This window comes from Neomonachus schauinslandi, chromosome 6 (genome assembly GCF_002201575.2).
Source record: "Neomonachus schauinslandi chromosome 6, ASM220157v2, whole genome shotgun sequence".
NCBI lineage: Eukaryota > Metazoa > Chordata > Mammalia > Carnivora > Phocidae > Neomonachus > Neomonachus schauinslandi.
In genome coordinates this window covers 89,817,592-89,844,323 of record NC_058408.1, presented here as the reverse complement: position 1 = coordinate 89,844,323, position 26,732 = coordinate 89,817,592, and the positions used below count along the sequence as shown (strand labels likewise).

The 26,732-nt window shown below is 41.2% G+C and overlaps 1 protein-coding gene across 1 annotated transcript in view; it reads left to right on the top strand.

The window, feature by feature from the left end:
• The window catches only part of LOC123323178 (ankyrin-3), a 113,578-nt gene that overhangs the window by 74,735 nt on the left and 12,111 nt on the right, over nucleotides 1-26,732 (top strand). The window contains exons 14-21 of the mRNA XM_044916209.1: nucleotides 1,468-1,665; nucleotides 2,963-3,061; nucleotides 3,344-3,442; nucleotides 9,695-9,892; nucleotides 15,170-15,268; nucleotides 22,995-23,093; nucleotides 23,178-23,276; nucleotides 23,796-23,891. Of these exons, the coding sequence (XP_044772144.1) occupies nucleotides 1,468-1,665; nucleotides 2,963-3,061; nucleotides 3,344-3,442; nucleotides 9,695-9,892; nucleotides 15,170-15,268; nucleotides 22,995-23,093; nucleotides 23,178-23,276; nucleotides 23,796-23,891 (987 nt within the window). The remainder of the gene's footprint in view (nucleotides 1-1,467; nucleotides 1,666-2,962; nucleotides 3,062-3,343; nucleotides 3,443-9,694; nucleotides 9,893-15,169; nucleotides 15,269-22,994; nucleotides 23,094-23,177; nucleotides 23,277-23,795; nucleotides 23,892-26,732) is intronic.

Genomic DNA, 26,732 nt, shown 5'->3' with positions numbered 1-26,732 from the left:
AATACTGCATAAGCAGATGGGCATGTCTGTGTTCCAATAAAACTTTATTTACAAAGACAGGCAGCAACTGGATTTGGCCCCTGGATTGTAGTTTTCTCACCCCTGATCTAAAGAGATTGGTTCAATCCACTTGATCAGTAAAGTGCAATGGATAAGAAAGGCTGTACTCTACCGTGGATTACAAGAAACCTCAATTTCTGAGTGTTGTTGGTTCCGTATCAAGCATTGTACCTAGGGAATGGTGTCACCCACAAGCTGAAATGGAAGACAAAATTTAGAGTGATTATTTTGTTAAGGAGGCAGTATGTATCATGATTCGGAACCTGACTTCCTCAGCCAGACTGCCTGGGTCTAAATCTTGATCCACTATGTCCTAGCTGTGTAATGTTGGGCAAGTTAATTAACATCTCTGTGGCACATTTCTTTTCCTAGTTTCTTCATACAGAAACTGAGAATACTGAGAGTTGCTAGTGATAAGATTGGTGTGACACTGAATGAATGTAGGTGGAGTACTTAGCACAGAGCCTGGGACATGTAGATGCTCAGCAAATGTGCAGTGGTCTTGGTAGCAGGAGGAGAGTTATGGGAGATCTTTCTGTGGCAAGTATCTTTTTCTGGTTTCAGTATTCTTCTTCTGGTGGCTCCCCCAATTCCTGTTATACTTCCTACATAGACCCTCTTGCTTTGGCCTTGACTCTCATCCTACTTCGGTTTTCAAAGCCATCTCCTGTTCTCCAGCTACTTCTCTCTACCTTCCCTACAGGAAGTACTTACCTGAACTTTTTCCCGTTCAAGTGTGGGATTTCCCTTTGGATGGCCACCACAGGGCATCATTGGGCAAAGTAGGAAAAGATGCCTCTCCCCCTTGGGGATAAGACCCTGAGGGTGCAAGATTTAGTGCCTCATGCCTGGGGGTAAAGTATAATAAGGGGCCCTTCTCCTTGAAGCAGATCTAGCCCATGCTTGACAAGCAGAGGGTGGGCTGGCTTTCAGCCCTCTGGGCTGGGAGCCTTTGTGCAGCTAGACCTGTGCACCCCCTGTGCTTTTGACTATGACAAAGTGGTACCAATAAAATAATTCATTCCATATGAGGGCCTAATAGCTGGCAGAGGTATAATCCCCTTTCTAGTTAGTTGTGTTTTACTAGGATTCATTCCCTTATCTCCCAAAAAAGGAGCCACTGGAGGTTAAAATTTTGGTAAAGTATGGCAGGTACTAGTGGGGATAATTTATAGACAGAACTGCCTTTGACACTTTTCATACTAATAGGTTACTCGAAAGGTATTGAAGGGGCTTAGACCCACCATCTTCACCTTTCTGATGTTAAAGAAAAAGATGAGATGGTTTTTAGCATTGAATCAGAGAATTGAAGGTAGCCTCTGATACCAAGCAGAGTTTGCTGAATGTCTCACAATGTCACCATTGTTTTCTCAGCTAATCACCTTGTATTTCTACCTTGCGGCTTAGGATGACCAAACCCCACTGCACATATCTGCCCGACTGGGGAAGGCAGATATCGTACAACAGCTGTTGCAGCAAGGAGCATCTCCAAATGCAGCCACGACTTCTGGGTACACCCCACTCCACCTTTCGGCCCGAGAGGGACATGAGGATGTAGCTGCATTCCTTTTGGATCATGGCGCATCTCTATCCATAACAACAAAGGTATGAAAGTGAGTCTTGGAATCCTGCTGTGTCCCCCAACATCCATCCTCCTTACAACTGAGGCCAAGTATACAAACCACTTTCAAATCAGGAGGTGAATTTTTCTTGGGTTATTTTTGTTTGTTGTTGTTCTTTTGTTGCTGTTGTCTTGTATGGTGAATGGTCTGATTTTTAAAATCTCAGCTCTGATGCCCCAGAGCAATAACCTACCACTCGGTTGCTGTGCAGGTGCAGGTTGCAAAATTTAGAGCTCACTTTTTGATGATGCCACGTAAACCTAGTGAGTGTGATAGAAAGATGAACTGGCCTATGGCATGTCTTAGAAAGCTAGAAATGGGTCTTCCGCTCTCATATTTGGATGCAGAGATCAATACACGAGACGATTACAATAATTGGAAATACGTAGAAAACTATCTGAATACATGATGACTGCCTCCAACTTCACCCCCTGAGATTCTTTAGGCTCTTCAGTAGAGTTGAGATTCACAGTTCCTGGATCTCATTTAATATCTGAAACAGAGTAATGAGTGATGCGGTTTCGAGTGCCCTAGGCCTCCCACCATGCCGGCTGCCCATTGGCTCTTGTCGGTGTTAGTCTCATGAGGTCAAATATGCTGATGACCCTCCAGGCACTGATTCATGCTGGGGACCCTCCATGACAGCAGATGCGGACTGACTGGTGGACGCCCGGATCCTTGTGGGAGTAGGCAGCAAGAGCAGCTACTCAACTCTCAGTGACCAACTCTTGCAGATTGATTGGGCTGGAACCATGTGTTATTATTCAGTTCACCTGTGCTAGCTAGAATGCAAGAATCTCTGACTTCTACTCCTGAGGACCGGAGCATACCTAAAGATAATGTGTATACATGCAGAAATTGGAGAAGAAGACACAAAGGGCTCCAGTCTGGTGATGTGAGATCCTGGGAGGTCCAGACTTGTCCTGGATTTTCCCAAGCCCTCCAAATCCAGATTGGGCCTGGGACCCAGGAACCTATTCTTCCCAAAATATGAAACCCCAAAATAGCTCTAGAATAAACCCCAGATCCAGCTCTCCGCCTTCATCCTGGTCAGATGCCTGAGAAGTCCCAGAGTTAGTGGCATATTGTGGCTCAGTCAACAGAGACAGAAAGATTAAATATCCTGCTCCTCCTTGTTGATAAGGGGACTCGGGCTGTCATCTTCCTGTGTTGGTCCTTCAGTGCAGGCTTAACCATGCTTCATCATTAGAATAATTCATTAGAAAGCAATGTCTTTGTGTCATTTCTGTTGTTCATTATTTTTATGTTTCTTATTTCAGAAAGGATTTACTCCCCTTCATGTGGCAGCGAAATACGGGAAGCTGGAAGTAGCCAATCTCCTGCTACAGAAAAGTGCCTCTCCAGATGCTGCTGGGAAGGTATGGAGCTGACCGCCCTGTAACAGGCCACTTCCAGGGTAACCAAACAAGCCTTTGCTCCTTCACCAGCAGCCACCCAAATTAGGACTAGGCCAGAGTTAAGTCTCATAGGATGAAGATCCCTTTGGACATAGGAGGTGAATGCTGGGGTCCAAGCACTGGGGAAACTGGAATGTAAATTGCACTCTGTGTTGAACCCAAACTAACCCCATCTCCTATATCCAGGCCTCTGCTGTTAAGACACTTTTGACGCTGGTTGTTGTTTTCTGCACGTGTTTTCAGAGCGGGCTAACTCCACTGCATGTAGCTGCACATTACGATAATCAGAAAGTGGCCCTCCTGCTTTTGGACCAAGGAGCCTCACCTCACGCGGCCGCAAAGGTACCTGGGATTGGCCCGCCTGGGGAGGCTGGTGGGCAGCGTCTGCCGGTGTCTGTCTGTCCATCCCCTTTGCTGCTCATGTGGCACCCTCCACCTTAGACATCACGGAGAAGTCACGGACACAGAAGCACCTTGGGAAATCTGTGCCTTCAGCTATTCGGTCAATAGTGTGGTAGATGCTCAATAAATCCTCACTTGCTAATTGATTTTCCTTAAAAATCCAGGACATCCTGGGGCCTGTGAAGGAAAAGAAGTTGAGGTACTGTTCAGCCAGATTAAAAACATAAGCACAGCCTGAGGGAGTAAGAAAGTCTGAGTTGTCAAAGTTATAAAATATGTTATGTTTTCCTGGCCATAAGACGTTGCCTCTGAGTTGTTTATTTTTGTTTAATAAAATAGGTTGGGAGGTTTTATTTATGCATTTTTAGTATTCCTAAGCGGAATCTTTATTCCTCTTGTTAGAGTATTTTTGACCAGTAGACAACCTACATTTCTCAGAAAAGAGATACGTAGGGTATATGGCTTCCTAATTACCTGGACATGCTGACTTGAGGGGCAAATCATAAAGAAGAGGTTACTTAAAGATAGGTTAATCGAGCACTGTTGGTTTAATAAGCTCTCTGTTGAACAGGTGGCTGTGATCTGAGAAAACTGGAATGATACAAACCGCAACTTAATGCTGTCCTGTGCTTTTACTCAACACTATTGTTGAAGGAACTTTTAGCATTTTTAAGCTTTTTACATCTTTGGGGTTTTTTTACTCTGCCATTTTGGGGCAGCTCTGGTGCTCTCTTTAACCTTAGTGCTTACATCAAATCGGTTGTAATCAAATCTGAAGGGGTTGTTCTAGAATGCTTTGAAGACTTTAAGAGAGAAGGTTTTCAGGTATCTTCTTTTAGGGGGTAGGTTAACTTTGACAAGTATTTCTCCTCAGGACCTCTTTACATCTATGTCTTAATTATTTCCTGCCCCATCCTCTCCAGAATTGTACTCAGTAAGATCTAGAATTCAGAATCATACCCCTAAATTTGCTTTTCATCTAAATGTGGCTTCCCCCCATAGTTTCTGATCCTGACAAACATTTTTTTCCATCATAAAGCCATGCCTCGACTTTTGGTAAAGCTTTATCTTTTTTTTTTTTTTTACTTTTTAAAAAATTTTATTATGTTATGTTAATCCCCATACATTACATCATTAGTTTTAGATGTAGTGTTCCATGATTCATTGTTTGCGTATAACACCCAGTGCTCCATTCAGTACGTGCCCTCTTTAATACCCATCGCCAGGCTAGCCCATCCCCCCACCCCCCTCCCCTATCTTTTAAAAAATGAATAGCAGCATTATTCCCTAGAGCCAAAAGGTAGAAGCAACGGAATTATCCATTGAAGAATGAATGGATAAATAAAATGTGATGCATACCTACAATGGGGTATTATGCAGCCTTAAGAAGGAAGGAAATTCAGGGCACCTGGGTGGCTCAGTTGGTTAAGCGACTGCCTTCGGCTCAGATCATGATCCTGGAGTCCCTGGATCGAGTCCCGCATCGGGCTCCCTGCTTGGCAGGGAGTCTGCTTCTCCCTCTGACCCTCCTCCCTCTCATGCTCTCTCTCATTCTCTCTCTCTCAAATAAATAAATAAAATCTTTAAAAAAAAAAGAAGGAAGGAAATTCTGGCACAGGCTGCAACATGAATGAGCCTCAAAGACACTATGCTGTGTGAAATAAACCAGTCACACAAAAGGACAAATACTGTGTGATTTCAGTCAAGTAGAGACAGAAAGTAGAATGCTGGTTGCCAGGGCCCAAAGGGAAGAAGAAATGGGGAGTTGGTGTTTAATGGATAGGCTTTCAATTTGAAGATGGACAGTGGTAATGGTTGGAGAACAATGTGAAATGTACTTAACAATGCACATATTGACTGTGCACTTCAAAATGGTGACAATGGTGAGTTTTATGTAATGTATATCTTATCACAATGTGAAAAGTGAAAAAAATTACAATGTAATTTAATGATTGTCTATTTCATTTCAGTATATTTTAATATCCTTTTGAGCCTGGGCCACTTTTGTTATGTTATAATAACCCCAGGTTCTTGGTAGGCAACCAGTAAATAATTAATAAGCAAACAATTCATTCCTCACATGAGAGTAATAACTTTGACAGAACTTGTGCCAAGCAGTTTAGGATGGACAAGATTCATAAAGCAGTAAGTGAAGCAAAATGGAGTGCAGTCCACCCTTCCACCCATCCATTCTGCCTTTCAGTCCACGAATAACTCTGAAATAGATCAGTAGTTGGTATATTTGCAGTTAGGTTCCTGCTTTATATTTGTCAAACAAGACTCCATGTTTTCATGTTTGCAGAACATCTTTAACAAAGAGTTGAAAAGAGTTATCACAGCCCTTTAGCCTTAGGCATAGCTTGTACAGCCAGTCAAAAACAGACTTTTCATGAGATGAGATGTTAATTCTTGCTGCCACGGGGCACTTGCCCCTCTAGGAGCCTCCATAAGCCATCTCTGGGGCAGTGATCCTCATCGGGAGCTTCTTCTAAGCTTTGATCCTGAGCAAAGCCTGTTCCATCAGTTAGGGATAGGCGTCATCTACTGGAAGAGACCTAGCTACAGTTGTTTAAATGGATGTGGCTCTATTTTTCTCAGGTTATAAACAGTCCGGAGGTGGGCAGTTGTTGATGTTGGTTCAGTGTTTCCAGAGCGTTAAGGAAAGTTCCATGCGATTTTTTTGGTTTTTTTTGGACTTTCCTTTGAGAGATTGTTGTTACCCAGGCTGCCAGGCCCTCTTTTTAAGCCACAAGCAAGAAAGTCAGACAATAGGGCATTTCCAGAAGCTCCACCCAGCCCTTTCTCCTTATGTCTCATTGGCCACCTCTTCCTGCAAGGGAAGCTAGGAAGTGTAGTTTTTCAGCCGGGCACAGTGCCAAGGTGCTTTTGTTAAGGAAGGAGGGAGAATGGATATAGGGTCAGCAAAGAACCTCCTGTACCCCGGGGAAGCTTTAGCATTTCTGAATCTGATAGTGGTGAAAAATGGGGGACAAAGGCTCAGTAAGGCCCGATTTGAGCCTGAGGCTATGACAACAGTGACTTCAGTGTGAACTCTTCCTCAATTCACATGCTTGGTTCTTAGGGTATGTGATGCTTTCTTGCCTTTTCTTCTCTTTCGTAGAATTGCCAACATATTTTCTTACTCATCCGTGTCCTAGAAACACGATATGATCTTGTAATGGGGGAGGAGGAAAGGTGCTGGAAAAGGAGATGGGCTTCTGTAATCCATTTTAGCCGGATCTAATTCCTGAGGCAGGACCCTGCACTAGAAAGGAGGATAACCTGGGTACTTGTGGAAGGGATAGTGAGCCCTAACTTGTCATTTGTCAGATTTCTCTTTCATAAAATATGCGATATATCTATTGATATGGAACAGTAGATAGAGATGGTGAAATTTCTTAGAAAAAATATAAAGCATGATATAAATATATTACTTTGGGTCATTTAAAATTGCATTTCCTTTTGTTTTCATCTTGAAATGCAAAAGTACACTTGGCAAGCATTTTGTCCTCTGTATCAAGGGGAGAAAAATATTTAAGATGATTCTGTAGTTGAATCTCTCACTATTTTCTTTCTCTTCTGATAAATGCATCTGTCCCCTTTAATGTGACAGGTAAGAATCATTTGACTTTCCAGAAATTAGAAAGCACTTAAGAAATTTAGAAAATTTCTTAAGGTCTCAAGGTGAACTATTTGTTTATTATTTGAAACATGTTTTAAGTCTTTCTGGGATGAACTTCCCATTCTAAAATAATACCATCGATTGTTTTTCTCTTGCTTTATACTTTCCATTGTAGCTCAGGTACAGAGCTCAGAATAAAGCCCTCACTAGTAATGAGTAACTTGTCTGAAGTCAGCATGCGTTACAGAGATGCCAGAGCTTCTCTGGATTAGTGTTCTTTAGGACCTAGGATTTTTGGGTGGAATTAAAAGTAATCAAGAGGGGGCACCTGGGTGGCTCAGTTGGTTAAGCGACTGCCTTCAGCTCAGGTCATGATCCTGGAGTCCCTGGATTGAGTCCCGCATCGGGCTCCCTGCTCGGCAGGGAGTCTGCTTTGCCCTCTGACCCTATCCCCTCTCATGTGTTCTCTCTCTCTCAAATAAATAAATAAAATCTTAAAAAAAAAAAAGTAATCAAGAGGATTGTCACCTCTCAGAGGACACTGACCTGCCTTCAGGTTTTGAAAAGTGACTAATGTGAAGGTTATGTCCGTGCAAAAGCAAAAAGAAGTAAGGTGCATGGTAAGAAGCTAAACTCAGACTATCTTGCTGTCACCACTCTGTGTAGCCAGCGTTAGACATATTGACTAATCAGATGTCCTATTTTAGCACTGTTTTGTGAATTTTGGTCTTTTAGGCAGGGGTGGGGATGGGAGCGAAACAGACCTCCCCCTCCTGTCACTCGCTGTAGAGTTGGGCTCAGTCCAAAGCTCTACATTTGGCTCTGAAGGCAGTCTCTTTAGGGTGTGTCTGTGCAGAGGGACAAATGCTTCCCGGGTCAGCTGGGGTTTCCAGATGGCAATAGGTCAAAACTAAAAATAAGGATATAAAATCTTCTACCCTGGCCCATCCCATTTGGCAGAGTGTGGTTTCAGAAGAGTCTGGAGGTGGCATTTCCACTTGCATGGGTTGATATCCAACAGCTTAAATTCTCTACAATTGATTATAGGAAGAGTGTCTGTCAAGTGAGAAACACTCCTCCTAGGACATGCTAGTGACTTAAAATATGAGGGTTGATTGCTGTAGGCTGGCCTATCAGTGGTACAGCAGCCCCTACTGTCCTCCGTGTTGACTTTGACCCATCTGTATTGCTTGGAAAGATCGCGACTGGTAGTTGTCTAGGTTTGGATCGTCTTCCCAAATATAAATCCATGAATTCTTTTTTTTTTCTCTAAAGCTTCTTTTCTATAAAAAAAAAAGTTGTTCTAATTTTTCATTGGCATATTTTATATAGTCAGATTCATGCCCAAGTCAAAATATAACCTTGCATTTCTCTTAAATGACTGTAAGGCAGGACAAGGTCCCCTCCCTAGCATAGGGGACCTCTCTTTCTCAGAGCAAAGGACTTTGAGGGATCCTGAGGCACAGCTAAATAACAGTTTGCCAAAGAAATTTAGGTCGCCTCTACCTTGAGCGCCAAGGGTCAGCCAAGATGAGGATCCCAGAATGTTCAAAAAGTTCTAGTAAGTCTGACTCAAATTCTAAGGATTCACCAGTCACCATGAGGCATTAGTAGAGATACAAAGACAAATATGACACAATACCTGCCCTCAACAAATTTGTATTTTAGCAGGAGGAAACAGGTGTGGAAAGGAAACAGCGCCACTAAGTATCTCCAAGACTTTGATTAGGGTCAGTTAGGTTGGGGTGGGTGTAAGAGGGGAAGGAGGGGATGAAACACTTCGTGAGAATATGACCCTTGAGCTGAAGCTTCAGCTGGAAGATGCTGGCCCCGAATACCTGGTGGGGAAAAACATTCTTGATAGAGTGGTGCAAAACAGAAACATGAGCTGTATCTTATTTGGGAAACCAGTTCAGCTGAAGCATAACCTAGAAACTAGGGTTTCATAAAAGAGACAATCAAAGGGGCCATGAGAGGAGGGTGCCTGGGTGGTGCAGTTGGTTAAGCATCCAACCCTTGATCTCAGCTCAGGTCTTGATCTCAGGGTTGTGAGTTCAAGCCCCACATTGGGAGCCTACTCAAAAAGAAATAATAATAAAACAACGGGGCTATGACAGTAGATTATAGCATCTTGACTACCATGAACATTACATTTTTCAACTTGTTCGAAACAAACAACCATTAAGGATGTTTTAAAGGTAGAATAATAGCTCTAAACGTGCCCATATTGATTGTTGTTTCCTACTTGGGTTTCCTCTCATTACCAATTTAAATAAAGCAAGTAATGACTGAGCACCTACCAACATAACTACTATATTCCTTTTGTAAAACCAGTGGTACTCTGTTTCTCTTGCATTAAACCATCCACAGTATGTTTTCCTGATTTAGAAATGTAGAAGATGAGGGCAATACATTAATGGCACAGCTCGATTTATCAGTTTGCTTATGTGATTCTCAATTTTGAAACCGTCGAAGAAAATCACTAGAAAGGGAAGCATTCTATTTGAAAGTGCACTGCACACATTTTTATCTCGTTCCTGGGCATGTGACCAAGTGATTCGTGTTGACAGAATGGTTATACGCCACTGCACATCGCTGCCAAAAAGAACCAGATGGACATAGCGACAACTCTGCTGGAATATGGTGCTGATGCAAATGCGGTTACCCGGCAAGGAATTGCTTCTGTCCATCTTGCAGCTCAGGAAGGACACGTGGACATGGTGTCACTGCTCCTCGGCAGAAATGCTAACGTGAACCTGAGCAATAAGGTAACCTTGCTTTTTCTCTACAAAGCTTACAACAGAACCTTACCTCTCAGGTCACTGAGAAACATGAAGAATCCAGGTCAAATCAAATTTGTAAAGCGTAATATTGCACAAAGATGTTTGCCAAAATGTTTATTATAGCAAAAACTGAGAAAATATGTTTAAGCAGTAAGATAATGGTAAATCAGTAATTGTAAAGTCTTACAACTGAATAACATATAGCCCTAAAAATGCAGTCCACAAAGTTTTTTGAATAATACGAAATTTTGTTAGAATGTTAATTCAAAGAGCAACATTGTTACCATACCAGAACCTAGTAAGTAGTAAGTTGTAAATTGTCGCCTGTTGATTTAGTCCACAAACATTTTGGGGCACTTCCTCCTTACCTGTCCCAGTTTTAAGTCAGAGATTACAGATACTGGAAATAGTGCTGCCTTCAGAGAGTTCATTAACAGAAATTTAGAGTAGGTATTTTATTCATAGGCTGGAAAGGTTGTTAGTCTTTGTATGTAAATTGGCAGTTTCAAGGAACTGATGAAGCCTCTGTTCCCCAAATTTTTCAAACTCCCCTGCCTTCATAGTTGACATCCCAACTCTTTGTGAAGAATTTTGTGAAGCAAAGCAAAAATCCAGCCCACAACTGGCCAGAGACATGTTAATGAAGTTAAAACCTCTCATTGCATATACGGGGCTTGCTGAACTGTTTATTAATACATCTGAGATCTGCTCAAAACACAGAACAGATGTTTCTAAGTCTTCCCTTCAGATAACACAAAAGCCGGCAAGAGTGCCCCCAAATTCTTGATAATCCAAACTCCCTGGCTTCTTCTCTCCCAGTGGTGATGGCACACCCATAGCTCAGATATTGGAGTAGAGTTTCAAGATAGCAAGAGTTTTATGATGACAAATAACAAGTAACTTAATTTTTTTTTCCAAAAATATGGCCTGTGTTTTGGAATCACAGAAGCTTTGAATCTCCTGGGTGTGAATCCTAAGCCTGATTTACTTGATGTGACCTCGCCGAGCTTCTATTTTGTCCTCTAGTAAATGAAGACAAAATATTTACCTCACAGAGATGTCATAAAGATTAACTGAAATAACATTCAGCACTTTCTACTTAAAGCAGAAAAAGAATAGTTATCTTAATTTTGGACTTCTCACAATTTGGGGAAAAGGTTATTCTGCACTAATCTGAGTTCCCAAGGTTGTAAATTAACACATTCTGTAGATGAAAAGACATACATGAGAAAACAGGGAAACCTTTTTTTCAGTTTTAGTATCTTGAAAATCCTTTATGATCGTTGCAGAGCAAACACATTTTTTCATATTTTCCTGGTGTAACAATTTGATTTTCTCATATCTTTCTTTTTAAACATTCCTTTTAGGAATGCATGTCTCTGATTTAATAGGAATCACAGAGCAATTTCAAATAGCCATTATCAGGGGTTTTTTTTTTTTTCTTTTTTTTTTGAGCTTTTGAATTTTGAGGGTTCAAATACTAACATAGAGACCAGGCTTACAATAATCTGCTACAAAATTCAACTTGTCTTAATGAGGTAGAAGACCTGGTCTTCTCAAATTGAAGTACATTCTGGCATCCACTGAGTCTATTTTAAGAGCCCAGAATAGTATAGCTCACTAATTCTCTCGGAGACAATATAGGCCTTAACAATTGGTTAATAGGTAAATGTTTTCAGTAGATTTGATACCAAAGTACAGTGTGACTTTTTTTTTCTTTAAAATCCGGCAGTCAAAATAAATAAATAAATAAAATACTCCAGTCAACTAGTTGCAGTGTATATCCAGCCTTGCATTCACCTTAAAATCATAGACAGTTTTAGACTAAAAATACTTCAGCATTTCTCAGTGTTTGCTTTGGTAGACTGGACATTAGCGAGGGAATTCTGAGGACCACGTGACATAGTTAACCAAGGCAACCTGGACGTCATCAGCCACCTTCCTGAAAAAACTTGACATCAGCAGAAATACTTCCAGTGAAATTTTAAAAAGCAGATCAGCTGGCTTCCCATTAGCACTGTGTGCCTTAGGAACTTGCAAGAACTTCACGGCACCTAGAAATGATCTAATATGAAGGCATTTGTAAATCTTTGCTTCCTTTCTCAGTTGCCATGGTCTCTATAGAAAGTATTAAATAAGCCTTGAGGTGAAAACAGAACATGAGTAGAACTTCATTATGCAATAAGGAGCTCAGAGAGTTAGTTCTCTGTCAATTTGCCCTAAACTGCCCGAGTTTTAAACACCTGCCCATCCCAACTCCCCACTTAACACCAGATTTTATGTCCTTGCTAAAAAAAAATCAATATTAAAAGAGAGACATAGCTTTTATGAAAATTGATGTTGAACTAAACCCTTCATTGTTTTCACTTTGTTCTTTTCTTATTAGCCACGAGCAGTTCCTGGTCACTTTAAGGAAAAGAGGCCATAAAGCCCAATTACTACTGAAGTTTTAGCATTTTATTTGATTCACTTTCAGTTTTGATGTTCCTACCTACCTTCCCACTTGGATTTTGCAGACCACAAGTAGCTCCATTCCTTTGTACTGCTAATGGAATATTAAACAGGGCTGTTGATATTCTGAGTTGGTGGTGTTCTCTTATTCCAAGTAAATGCCATTTTTAAAATGAGCAATGGTTGAAACCTTATAAAAGATTAACAGGTAACTTCTGAAGTCAAATGGAGCTGTTTTAACCATCATGCTATTTTTTTAAAGATTTTATTTATTTGACAGAGAAAGACACAGCAAGAGAGGGAACACAAGCAGGGAGAGTGTGAGAGGGAGAAGCAGGCTTCCTGCCGAGCAGGGAGCCCGATGCGGGGCTCGATCCCAGGACCCTGGGATCATGACCTGACCCGAAAGCAGACGCTTAATGACTGAGCCACTCAGGCGCCCCCACCCCGTCACACTATTTTTTAAAAATCTTTTTAATGGAAATCATGAAGATAAATGAAAGTTTTTCTTTATTTACCCTATTTTACCTAAAGGTGATTGCTTTGTCTTCTGATTTGATAATTTAGTAGATGATTAAGTGCTAGATGCTAGACACTGGTTACGTAAAGATTAAAGATACATCTGCCTCAACAAGCTCACAGTGGTTTGAGGAAGACAGACAAGAAAACAGAATTTTAGTGCAGAATTATGATGCTCTTAGTAGAGGTGAGCACATAGAAGGTGTGCACATAAGTGTAACAATGAGCCCTTTGAGAGACAAGGAGGGAGGGAGAAGCCCAGGAGAGCTGGGAGTCACCCCATGCCACAGCTAGAGTGGGGAACCCATGGGGGCAGCGTGAACATAGACTTCGGAACGTGAGAGAGTAGGGCACGTGCCAGAAGACAGTCCCCAAACTTTGCTGAGAACCATCAGTAAAGAATCTTCAGAAGTCTTGAAAAGTCTTTAACTTAGAATAGGTGACCATGTCACTTGTACAAAATATTATGGCTAAAAACATTTGTTTCCTCTCAAGTAGAACATGGACGGGGTGGAGGGACGGGAGAAATAGGGGCTGGAGATTGAAGAGCGCACTTGTGATGAGCACCAGCTGATGCATGCAAGTGTTGAATCACCATCTTGTACACCTACAACTAATAGAGCACTGTGGTAACTAACTGGAAGTAAAATAAAAACTTAATAAATCAATAAGGTAGAAGAGGGGACATGATTCTCAGATGATGTCAGTTTGGGTGATGCCAGTTTTGGCCCCAGCCTATTTTTCTTGGATTTCAATTGAATGCATCTGCCCTCCTTTCCATATTTCCTCTTTTCTACAGTTTGAGTGGCTTCCTCCTAAATCCTGTAAACATTATTAAGAAGTCAAGAGCAAATGACTCGTCCTGAATAAATAATGTTCGGCATCTCGAGGGCTCTGTGCCCTTGCTGCTCTGGCATCTGATTCACTCCTCTCCTCTGACAAAGAGGACGGCTGAGGTTGTCATTGCATGGATGCTAGAGGAAGACACAGAAGGCCTCTGGGATGCAGAGATTAACTTCTGTGCTCATATTAGGGGAAAGAAAACAATCTGGAAGCACTAACGCCGAGTTACTTTCTCTTAAATATTATTCATGAGAAGACACTTTAACAGCTACAGAGGATTTTGAAAGCGGAGTACAGTCTCGGTGATATTTTTCTTGGCCATTGGAACAACTAGGTGGCCTGCGTGTTCTGTGGTAGACTCAGTTTCAAATATTCAGTCTCATTAAACAGATACCCCATCTAAATGACCTGGAAATTCTCATGATACAGCATTCATTTTGCATTTCCCAGGCCATCTTTCCTACCCAGAAGCAACATATAGAATATATTAATCAGCTTTGGGTATTCATATTTGTTGGAGAAAATATTGTCATCATATATTAATTTATCATCATATTTAATTTATAACTAATTTTTCTTTTAATAATTTCTGCTAATGCCAATGCCAATGGTAATGTGTTGAAATTCCTGCATAATTTTGCAAAAGAAAAGTCTCTAGGGGGGTTTGGTAGGTATTTATTTACTTATTTTTTGAGTATAGTTGACATACCATCTTACATTGGGTTCAGGTGTACAACTTGGTGATTTGACAAGTTTATCCATTATGCTGTGTTCACAAGCGTAGCTGCCGTCTCTGTCCTATCACATCACTGTGACAGTATCTTCGACTCTATTCCCATGACTTATTCACTCCATAACTGGAAGCCTGGACCACCCCCTCCCCTTCACCCATGTTGCCGGTCCCTCCATCCACCTTTCTTCTGGCAACCATCAGTTGGTTTTCTGTATTTACAGGCCTGATTCTGCTTTGTGTTTGTTTCTTCATTTAATTTTTTTTCTTTGTGGAAGTATTTTAAGGCAAATCCCAGACATTATATCATTTTATATCATTTTTTTAAAAAGACTCTAGTTTTAAAAAATGAACACTGAAGTATGTAGTAGGAAAATGATATAATGTCTGGGGTTTGCCTTAAAATGCTTCCACAAAGAAAAGAATGAGCAGGAAGTAGGGCTGGATGAAGCAGATGTAGGAAAACCTTGATGATTGCTCAGTCTGTGCTGAGGACACAAGGTCCAGGCCACCCCCTCCACTTCTGAGGGTGTTTGAAATTTTTCATGAAGCCTGCAGGTAGCAATGTTGCTGCGGTGCTAATATGGAAACTTATCCTGCAGATTTTTTTAACATACCAATTCTAGGCTTCCTGTCCTAGAGTTCATAAACTGTGGCTGGAACATGCCTGTGTGCTGCACTCCCTTCTCTAAGATGACTGTACTTTGACTCTTTCTCAGAGTGGCCTGACCCCGCTCCACTTGGCTGCTCAAGAAGACAGAGTGAATGTGGCCGAAGTCCTCGTAAACCAAGGGGCAAACGTGGATGCCCAGACAAAGGTATACAAAAAGAATGTGCCGGTATAAAGTGTCATTTAGTGACTCCTATATGGAAACAATAACAATTTGATGGGGGGGTGGTGAGGACAAATTTTCCATCCTATCTCTTACACATAGTATTTCAAACATATATCTGTGCAAGGGACACCAAAGTCTCTGGTGACAGTGGCCCAGATGCTTTTATCTTCAGTGGCCTAGGCACTTTATCCTGGCTGCCTGTGGATGCCCACCCGTGGTAGCACTATTGATCCTTGTTACAACAGATCTATCCTTCAACGGCAGAGTGTAAAATCTTGCTCCTTTCTTAGCTGTTGTGATTGACTTAATGCATACAGAAAAATTTATCAGTGATTTGTGACCTTTAACTTTGTTCAGACGTAGTCTATAAAAAAGGATAAAGTAAGTTTTATTCAATTATTATTCACTTGCTACATTCCTTATGGCATGTGTGGTTGCTAGCATTTCTCTCTCTCTCTCAGACAAATAGCACTCTTCAAAAAGAAAAAAAAAATGCTACTTAATATCCTATAATGCCACAATTTCAAACTCAGATAAGAAAAATGGATGTTTTGTGTCTTCATCAGAGATAGGACTTCGTATTAATCTCATTTCTCTGAGCATTTTCTTTCAGCACTTTTTTTGTTACCTCTTCATAGCAAACTTGTTTTATCTACTCTAAAATAGAACTCTCGTTTCTTTCTATGTGTCATATTTTTGACACAAAAGTGTATGCTTATTAAATATTGTGACTACAAACATCTTGGGTATCCTATAGATCGGTTCTGAGGTGTAGTGATCCTGAAGATATTAACAAATATAGAAGTATCACTAGGAGTTCGCCAAGTAAGAAGGTATTCACACATCAGAAGCAGACTGGATTTACTGGCTAAGCACAGAGGGGACAGCCCGAGTAGACCGCACCCTTTGGACACTGTTCGGCTCTCTAACTACAGCTGCACCACCCACACTGTGTTCTAGTAAAAAGAAGCTGCCTGAAAGAGCTCTGACCAGGCAAGATCCTGTCTGTGTTTTAAACTCTGTGTTAAAATAGTAAAACAAGCACCATTGTCCCTGGCCAGGACAGCCCTAGGTGGGACTGGGGGTAGGTAATTCCCTTTCTGGAATTTCTGTGTCCTTGCAGTCTCCGTAGCCGGCTTGCTCAGCGATCCCTTCTTCTATCCCCCCTCCCACTCTAAAAAAATCTCATTGTCCTTAGCCTTGAATGCTTCCCTAGCTAGCTGAGTGTTTAGCAGTAAAGGCACTGGTAGCAGCCGAGTGATTTCTTGTTACTTTCCATTTTGAAAATAAAAGCATTTTTAATTCTGAAAAAAAGAATCAGACTGGGGGCACCTGGGAGGCTCAGTTGGACTCCTGATTTTGGCGCAGGTCATGATCTCAGGGTCATTGGATCGAGCCCCACATCAGGCTCCACGCCAGAGCCTGCTTAAGATTCTCTCTCTCCCTCTCTCTCTCTCTGCCCTTGCTCATGCTCTCTCTCTCTCTCAAAAAAAAAAATCAGACTGAATTTAGCTTATTATTCCTTATTTTATTAACGGTAAATATATCCATCTTGTGTTGTTTCATTTACACACAAAAACACAGACTTACACACTTTTTTTGGTTACCTCTCCCTTGACAGATTAAAAATTCTAGGAGTCCCACACAGGGTTAAGTTTCTCAGTACGTTTTTGCCCCTGCACATCTGAGGCGTACCCTGTCATTCAGTCCGGGAGTGAGATACTGATCCTCCAGGGCATGTTGGGAGGCAGGACGCGGTGCTATGTGCCTTCTTGCACACGGGGCCCCTGGCTTAAGAGTCTAGGGCCTCTACCAGGGTCTCCTCCTAACTCCACCCGCCCACCTCAGGTCATGGTCAGTAACCATTTTTGCCCTTGGTGTAATATTTATGAAGCATGTTCCCTTTCCTGCCCTTTACAAGTGATGCCCTTCAGAAAACACCTCTCTGTCTCTTACAAATTCTTTTCTCTTCCTTTCTCATCTCAGCAAAGATCATAGCACCCGAAAAACTGAGGCTATGGTTGTCCCCTTGCTGAGAAGAGCAGAATGGAAGAGATGGGTTGTTGGGACTTGCTTTCTAATCTTGTGAATAAAGGAATTTATTATATTCTGTGAACTTCCAAATTCTTACTAGTGAGATGACATCCCTGCGCAGCCTACAGGTGTTGAGTATGGTACCATCCAATTCATTGGCTTAAATTTAAGCATAGTAATCATGAAAACCTCGAGAGCTCTTTTCTGTTGTGGGGAAAAGACTGGAAAATCCTGGTAACAGCTTTCATAGCCTTCCCACTGGCTTGCTGAGCTTCTATACCTCCAACTCTGTATTTGTGGTTCACTGAATCAGATCAGACTAAATTGTCCTGCTGGCCACAGGGTTTAATATTCAGTGTGGTTCAACTGAAAAAAAGACACTCCTTTTGCTTTTTAAAAGGATAATCTCCTGAAGCATTTTATTTAGGCCACCCAAAATACACTGATTCTCAGCGGTACTGATTAGCAAATTAATAGTTAAATTATATTTCTTTAAATGTGTGTAAAATAATGAAAAAATTTATTTGATACTCATTTCACATTCATTTTTAGAGCTCCTACTAGATGCTAAATTCTTAACAGGTTGATATGTTCCTTGCCCTCAATAGTATTTATAGTCTAGAAAGGAAGATATGTGACAATAAAAATAATACAATAATATAATAATAGCAAAGTGTATTACCCATCTTCTCTGTGTCATGTATTAAGTACTTTACCTTTATTAATTAGTTAAATCCTTACAACTATCCTAGAAGGCAGGTGAGATTGGTATCCCTATTTTACAGATGAGGAAACTGAAGCACAGAAAGTAGTTACTTGTATAAGGTCACACAGCGAATTAGTACAAAGCCTGACTTTAACCCCATATATAAATAAATAATTTTAGAAATATTGTCATTAACTGAATTATTTTACAAAGGTGGGGAGTGTAGAAGGAAGCTATAACTGGTTCAGTATCACAGAAACAAGAGAAAAAAATTGGGGGCATATCCCAAGGTGCTGCCAGAAAATTAAGATTTCAGAGGGCCTTAATATGCCAGGCTGAGCAAGTTCAATTCAGCTTTTTATCCTGTTTGCACTGGGAAGCCTTGGAAGGCTTTAAACAGAAGAGTGGGGGCGGCTGGGTGGCTCAGTCGTTAAGTGTCTGCCTTGGGCTCAGGTTATGATCCCAGGGTCCTGGGATCGAGCCCTGCATTGGGCTCCCTGCTCAGCAGGAAACCTGCTTCTCCCTTTCCCACTCCCCCTGCTTGTGTTCCCTCTCTCTCTGTGTCTCTCTCTGTCAAATAAATAAATAAAATCTTAAAAAAAAAAAAAAAACCCAGAAGAGTAATAAGATCAGACATCCAGTTTAGAAAGATCCCAGGAGACCGTGCAGAGACTGAGTTGGTCAAAGGAGTTTGGAAAAGGGGCCGTTGAAGGCTACTGCCAAGGTCCAGATGGAGAATAAAGAAGGCCTCCACTTAGGGGCAGATGGGAAATTGATGAGCAAGAGAGAAATCAGAGAAATACTTAAAGAAGTATGAGCAATAAGACGTGAGGAAAAGTGAGAAATTGAGGATGAATCTAAGGATGTGAGCCCTGTGCCTAGGTGATCACAAGTACCATTCAGGGAGATTAGAAATAAAGGAGAGGAAGCTAGCTGGGGAAAGAAGACCAAGAATTCTGTATTGGGTATGTTGTATATTAGATGATTTAGGGGCTGTCTAGGTGGAAAAATCCAGTAAATGACTTAAAGTTTTGGCTCCAGGGTGTAGGATAGGAGGTCTGGACTAAAGATCCCAATTTGGAAGTTGTCAGAATAGATGTATTAATTGAAGTTGGGAATGCAGATGTGATCATTGAGAAATAGCATGGAGGAAATCAAAGCCCAACCCACTGGGATCAATGATATTTTAAAGTGGATGAAGGAAGTAGAAGCAGGCCTAACGAAGGGTAGGAAGGTGATCAGGAAAGAATATGACATGGACGCCAAGTCATGAATGACTGTCCAGGAGGGTGTATCAGGCGAGAGAAGCACTAAAGCACATCACTGGGTTGGCACGTGAGTGATTAGAAAGCAGGTCCCCTGGAACATGGGAGGAAGGGGGTGGGGAGGGAAGAGTGAGTGAAGATGCCTTCTTTCAAGAAGCTTAGCTTTGGAAGCATCTAGACCTAGAAAAAGAGACAAATATTTAGAAGAGGTGTTTTTGTTTCTAGGATTGGAAATATGTAAATGTATTTGTTGGCTGAGAGGAAGGTGCCCGGAGAAAGAGAAGAGGCTAAATTATAAGATGCATCAGAAGTGGGATAAGCTACACTAGGGATAGAGATGGCAATTTACTTATTTTTCTCCTATCATTTTGAAAATATTCATTTGCTTTGCCCCTTCTATAATACCTGAGATATTTTGCTTGTTTTTCTCCTGCAGTTTATTCCCACATTGATTTTGGAGGTAAATAATAAAGCAAAAAACTATGGGGGAAATGTTCAACGTTTTTTTTTCTTTTAGTGTGTTGAGACTTTTGACTATACTACCTTCAAGAAATTAAATACTGAGAGTTTATTTTCAGAGAGTTTATTTTCTAAAGGAAAAATTCCTGTTTGTACTTTTTCAATTTCAATTAGTTATACTGAACTAAAATTTTGAAAAAGCTGTTTGTGAGACTACCTTACAGTCTTCCATGGATCTTTACCTGCCATATTATCAAGTACTATTTCATATAACGGGTGACAATAGAAAGATGTTCCTTAAAACAATAGCATCAACACATAAAAATTGAAAACAAAATTTTTACCTGAAATAAATAAAATCAGGGAGTAGTCGTAGCTGTGAAAAAGGAAAGCCAAGGATGGACTCCTAGAGGACCACAGATTTTAGGAGGTTGGGCGTAAGTGTGGATTTCCTACTTCCTCTCTCTCAAACCATTTGTGTGGGGATGCACCTGACTACGACCCAATAAGATATGGTCTTGTGGTACCATAGATCAGAAACACCAGCCTGATTACTCCATCTGCACCTTTTAGCTCTTCCTACACAATTACAGCCTTTCAGTATTGCCTAAAGGAGAAGACAACTCCTGCTCGTAAGGATGGGCTAAGTAGGCAACAGTGGAAAAAGAGGCAGAGACTGCTCAGTTAGCTGAACTGTGATTATTTCCTAGCCATTCCAGAAAGAATAGTTGGTCTTTCCAAAATCGATTGCTGCTAATTGGAAAGAATTTCTCAAATCACATCTCTCTGAGCATATTTGTGCAAGGTGCCATTTAATGTGGGAATTTTCTGGCCCTCAATGAATGGAAGAGCCCCAATTTGGTTTCTCTAAATGCCAACTAAATCTTCTTGGGCACACACATGTATTTTTTAATAAAATACTTTAATGCTTGTGGAACAGCAAGAAGACCAGTGTCCTCGAGTACAACAAACAAGGAAGACATTAGTAGGAATGAGCTCAGACATTTAATGAATAGGGGGTATAGAGAAGGGACCAGATCAGACGGGTTCAGTAGCCCATTATAATGACTTAGGGTTTTACTAGGAATTAGATGGAAAGCTATGAGGATGAGTAGAAACTGAACATTAAAATTCTTAACATGATTCAATTTCTTTAGTATACTTAGCACAACAGCCTTTAGAAATTGTTGCATCATTGCTTAGGCAAACTGACTAAAAACCTAAAAAGTTTCTTTTTTGAATTTTTATTTTTTTAAAGATTTTATTTATTTATTTGACAGAGAAAGAGAGATAACATAAGCAGGGCGAACAGCAGAGGGAGAAGCAGACTTCCCGCTGAGCAAGGAGCCCGATGTGGGGCTCGATCCCAGGACCCCGAGATCATGACCTGAGCCGAAGGCAGACGCTTAACCCACTGAGCCACCCAGGCACCCCTAAAAACCTGAAAAGTTTCTTAATATTTAGATTTTAAAAATATTATCTGTATGTTTTTAGCTTGGGATTAATCCTCTACCACGAAAGTTGGGAATAATGTTACTTCAGTTAAGCTAATTGTACTGAGAACCGATTGGAGAAAACCTTTTGCATGCCTCCCCCACTGAGCGGCATTGTGATTCCTGATGCAATAGTCTGAGTTCCTCGGTATCGAGAAAGAAGCCTGCAAAGTTAGGCAAGTTAGTTCTGGTTACCAGGATAGGATCTCCTTCATCATGCGTGGAGCAGCTTCAGGGGCTGAAAATCAGACTCAGGTACATGGTTATGGCAAGCTTTAGCGGTGGGAGTCTGGGCAGCACTGACTGTTCGGTTTGTGGAGCGGAATCTGACCAGAGTAAAACTCTTTAGGGCAGCACATCCTGGTGAGATGTCTTCACCTTCCACAATCAGCTGTGGTCTGGGCATGCCCTTTTCAAATTCAGATATACCCATTTGCTAGCACGTCTTAGTCAGTTTGGGCTGCTATGACAAGAATACCGTAGAGGGGACAAACTGTCATTTCTCAGAGTTCTGAAGATTGGGAAGTCCTAGATTAAAATGCCAGCAGATCCCTTGTCTGGTTTGCAGGTGGCTATCTCGTGCCTTCTTGTTGTAGCTTCATGTGGCAGAGAGCAGAGAGAAGAGGCAAGCTGTCTCCTATCTCTTCTGATAAGGGCACTAATCCCATTCATGAGGGTTCCACCTAATTACCTATGACCAGTTACCTCCCAAAGACCCCATCTCCAAATACCATCACACTGGGGATTGGGGTTTCAGCATGGGAATTTGAGGGGATACAAACATTCTGTCTATAGCATAGAGTCACCATAAAGATACAATAGTGCCTACCATATGAGGTACAGACCCTTGAAAACATGGATGCCCCACCTCTCCCCCACGCACACTGAGAAGTGTTTTTAAAAACTCAGTTCTCTCCCTTTTGTCAATCTGGTGCTGCTAGTGTCCTCATAAACAGAAATTAATTGCCGATGCTGAAATTGCATGGCGGTGTCTGTTACAATGTGGCCATCTAGAAAAGTATCTGGAATATCCTTATTTTAAAAAATAATTATACACACATACATAATTTTATATATGTAAGATATATATTTTTAATAGATACAACTTACAATTCCCCAGGGGTCAGTGGATATTAATTTGGGAAGCAACTTAACTGCTTTGTCTGAATCAGTTGTTTTCAAATTATGGGACCCTAGCTGGTAAGCAGGAGACTTTAACTCCAGCATGTATACCTGGATCAAGTTCACACTTCTCAGACCTCCTGAACTCCCACCAGCCTCTTCTGCGTTCTGATAATCATCTGTTACCTGGCATTATCATTTAGCCACTTCATGGTTTTTTTCTACCTCCATTTTATGCTTTTCGAGAGTAGAGTGATCAATAAATCCTAGTCTGCATCTGTCCACAGAACATTCTTCCTGTCCCTCGACAACAAGCCACTAAATTGCTCTGTCCAGGCTGTTGACTGGGCCATATTTCCTTCCCATCTTGAAAAGTTGGTGTGAGAATAAAATGAGCTGATGCAAGAGAGAGCGCTTTGGGAAGTTCAGTAACTACTTACATGTGACATGGTATTATTTTTATATCTCACACTAGCTCTCAGAAATATCAAGGGCATCATATATTTATGTAGGGGAAAAAACTATGCCAGCTCAAAAAGACAGGTTAAATAATACTTTTGCTTCTATTTAGGGTAGCTGTTACTGAAAGTATACTTATGAGGTTTCTTTTCTGAAAAATGTAATTACAGATGGGATACACACCTTTACATGTGGGCTGCCACTATGGAAACATCAAGATTGTTAATTTCCTGCTCCAGCATTCTGCAAAAGTTAATGCCAAAACAAAGGTAAAGACTTCTTCTTTGTATCCACCGTCAAAGTCACTGATTTTGTGTCCGAGGAAGTAAGAGTCTTCCACCTTCCTTCCGCAGAATGGGTATACGCCGTTACATCAAGCAGCTCAACAGGGACACACACATATAATAAATGTCTTGCTCCAGAACAATGCTTCCCCCAATGAACTCACTGTGGTAAGAGTGAAGGGAAGGGAAGAGGGAGGCTAAGGGAAGAGGGAGGAGATGGACCTGGAGGCTGGGATCTTCTTACATTTTTCGTCATGCACCGGTGTCACTGTTTTACTAAATGGAACATTCAGTAGAATTCAGGCCAAAGGACAGTAGCTATATTGTGAGCCGTCCAGAGAGACGTGATTGGTGCTTCACCCTTAAAAACTACAAACCCATTGCCACCTAGTAGGAAATACATATACAGAAAGAAAAACATGTTTGTCCCCTTGATAACTTAGAATGTTAAGAAGCCTTTTGGATTCCATGTGTAGCAGCCAAGTCTCTGCTGTGTGAGTGGGAACAGGTTAGGTGGGTTTTGTGCAAGGCACGTCTCTAATGAAATAGTGTTTTGTGTATGACAGTGGGTGGGACCAACGAGACACCCACCTGCTGTTTAGTATGGGCGAAACACGTGGAAACACACAGACACCGAGACGCAGGGAATGACTTCTTAATTCCTTGTCCTCGTTTCCCTCTTGCCAGAATGGGAACACTGCCCTAGCCATTGCCCGGAGGCTTGGCTACATCTCAGTGGTCGACACCCTGAAGGTAGTGACTGAGGAAACCATGACCACAACTGTAAGTAGCAGACGCTGGACCTCGCCGCCCTGAGAGCCAGCTCTCACGCCGTCGATTTTCTGGGGCTTTTGGGAGATGAACCTACTTCCCCCCCCGTTCACAGACTAAGCACCACGCCTCCAAATGATGTCGCCTCATTGCTGACATCCGGCATGGCAGCTCTCGGTTCGGACATTGAGACACTAAACACTTAAAGTACCTTTTTATTTATTTATTTATTTTTTATTTTTTTTAAGATTTTATTTATTTATTTGACAGAGAGAGACAGTGGGAGAGGGAACACAAGCAGGGGGAGTGGGAGAGGGAGAAGCAGGCTTCCCATGGAGCAGGGAGCCCGATGCGGGACTCGATCCCAGGACCCTGGGACTATGACCTGAGCCGAAGGCAGACGTTTAACGACTGAGCCACCCAGACGCCCTTAAAGTACCTTTTTAAAAGTTGCATTAGTAGCTATAGAGTGTTTTGTCCCATGGAAAGCTAGACGTATGCATGTTTGTTTTGATATAAAAACATTTTTAATGAAATGAAGGCAGAAATATTTTAACATCCACCTTTGGCTATGTGAGGAAGTTGAAGATAAGATGGTTCTTTAAAATGTTATGACTCATAAATAATGGATACACTGTTGTCATTATTGTAAATGCATTTTTTTACAGTGTCAAAATAAAACATGAGAGAGAGGATCAGAACTGATTTTTGTCACCACTCTCACTGCTCTTCCATTCAGCTATTAGAGTTTTCACAGGAAAACCAATAGATGTTTTGTTAAAATTACAAATAAATCTTTACCAGGAGGCCTTATTGCGTCAGATACATTTTTACAAGCTGCAGCCTCTAGGATAAGTCATTTCTTATTAGCAGCATCTGGAGCCTCTGAACTGCGTGAGGATTTGGTAACTGTGGAAGCAAGAGCAGATATTGCACCATATCAGAGGCTAGTTGGAGTTATTCCTGACTCCGTGACTCAACACACATGCCTGAGACTGGCTCCGTACAATGTAAACTTAGGACTCTGGGACATTGGGTATTATCAGCTCTGCCTCCTTTTCTCATCCACCACCTTCCGATGTGAAGGGAGGCATAATCAGCATCTGCAAACAGTTTGTACACACAGTGCTTCATATAAAAAAAAAAAAAAATGGGTTGAAGGACTCTGTAGTAACCTACTGGTTGAATTATTTGGCGGTGTAAAGGCTTTAAAAGCTAAAAAAAATAAGCTTGCTGATTGCAAGGGAGAAATTATGCAGTTTGCTGAAAAGAAAGCAGTAGCTTTAATGGGCTAGGGCAATGGTTATGAACCAGGGCGTGTTCATAACTTCGAGGTATAGTTTGTATAGAGATAAATTACTACTATATTGCTTTTATATATACCTCTTGAGTATTTCATGATTTAAAAATCCGTTATTAAATTCTTGAGAAAAGAGTTTAAACAAATAATGTTTATTAACTTTAATCTTATAGAAACTCCCTTTGCTTTCTCTAGAGTGGGGAAAAAAGAGGGAGAAGGACAAGGTATTAAACAATGGTCAAGTGTCACAATACTATAAAAGATTTGAAATCACTGCAGTAAATATATAAAACTTCTTTTTCATTGTTAGAGAGTTGAAACCTATATAATCGTTCAAAATATAATTCTTGCTTATTGAATGTAAATGATGTTCTCACCCATTGGGAAAGTTCAGAATGTTTCTTGAATATCAAAGATGCTTGAGGAGCACACCTGGCTGGCTCAGTCGGTAGAGTGTGTGACTCTTGACCTCAGGGTTATGGGGTCAAACCCCATGTGGGAGGTAGAGATTCTTAAAAATAAAATCTTAAAAAAAAAAAAAAAGCTGGAGGAGAAAATAAAGTTAAAGACAGAGGAAGTAAAGTTATAGTCCGAGAGGGGCTTCAAGACTCTGGTTCCAAGTGAAAGAACAAATATGGGAGTCAGGCCATATCACTCGGTGTCATCCACTGAGTTGTCTGGTAATTTCTGCAAGAGAGAGAAGATAGGACTCATGCTTACAGGAAAGATCCAGTTTGCCTAATGAAGTAAATGAGGCTTCCACCAAATGAAGTGCTCACATAGATTGGAAAAGAGTCCACTGACGTCCCTAAGTCTTAGTCCAGCATTGCGGTATTTGAGACTTTATTTCAAGCTGAGACACCACCTTGTCAGCTGTGCTTTTAGCGGTTACATGTAACCTGGCATAGATGAGAACTGGCAGATTTCAGGGTGGAGTCTGTGATCCTGAGCTCACTAACCACAGTGCAGCCTGCACGGCCCCTTGCTGGGGCCCCAATAGCCAGTGACTCCATAAGCGGACATCCAGTTTTTCAAAAACCTTAAAAAGATCTGTCTTCCCTCTCAGTACAATGTAGGACATGGCAATTCTGAGAACGATGGTTGAGTTAGTGACATTACAATCATGGCAGAGTAGGAAACTGAGGACCTAGAAGCTGACATTCAAAAGATGAATTAAGCATTTAAATTGCATTGTTTAAAATATTCAGTTTCCTCATTAGCAAAGAACAGAGGACATCTATCTCTCAGATAACTGGTTTCTAATACTGTTCTGTAATAAAGGGAATCAGGGCTCCTTCAAGAAATAGCTAAATCTAGATCTGGGGAAGGAAATATGCAAGATGAACCTGGAACATCTTGTAGTGCCAAAAAGTAAGGCAGTGTCTCCCCACCTCAAGTAAGTAAATCAACATGGATACACACAGTTATGGGGCTGCGTCAGAAAGACACAGGAGTCAACTGAAAGAGTTCCCAGTGGCCAAAGCTGGAACAATTTAAAATAGATGATAGATAGATAGATAGATAGATAGATAGATAGATAGATAGATAGATAG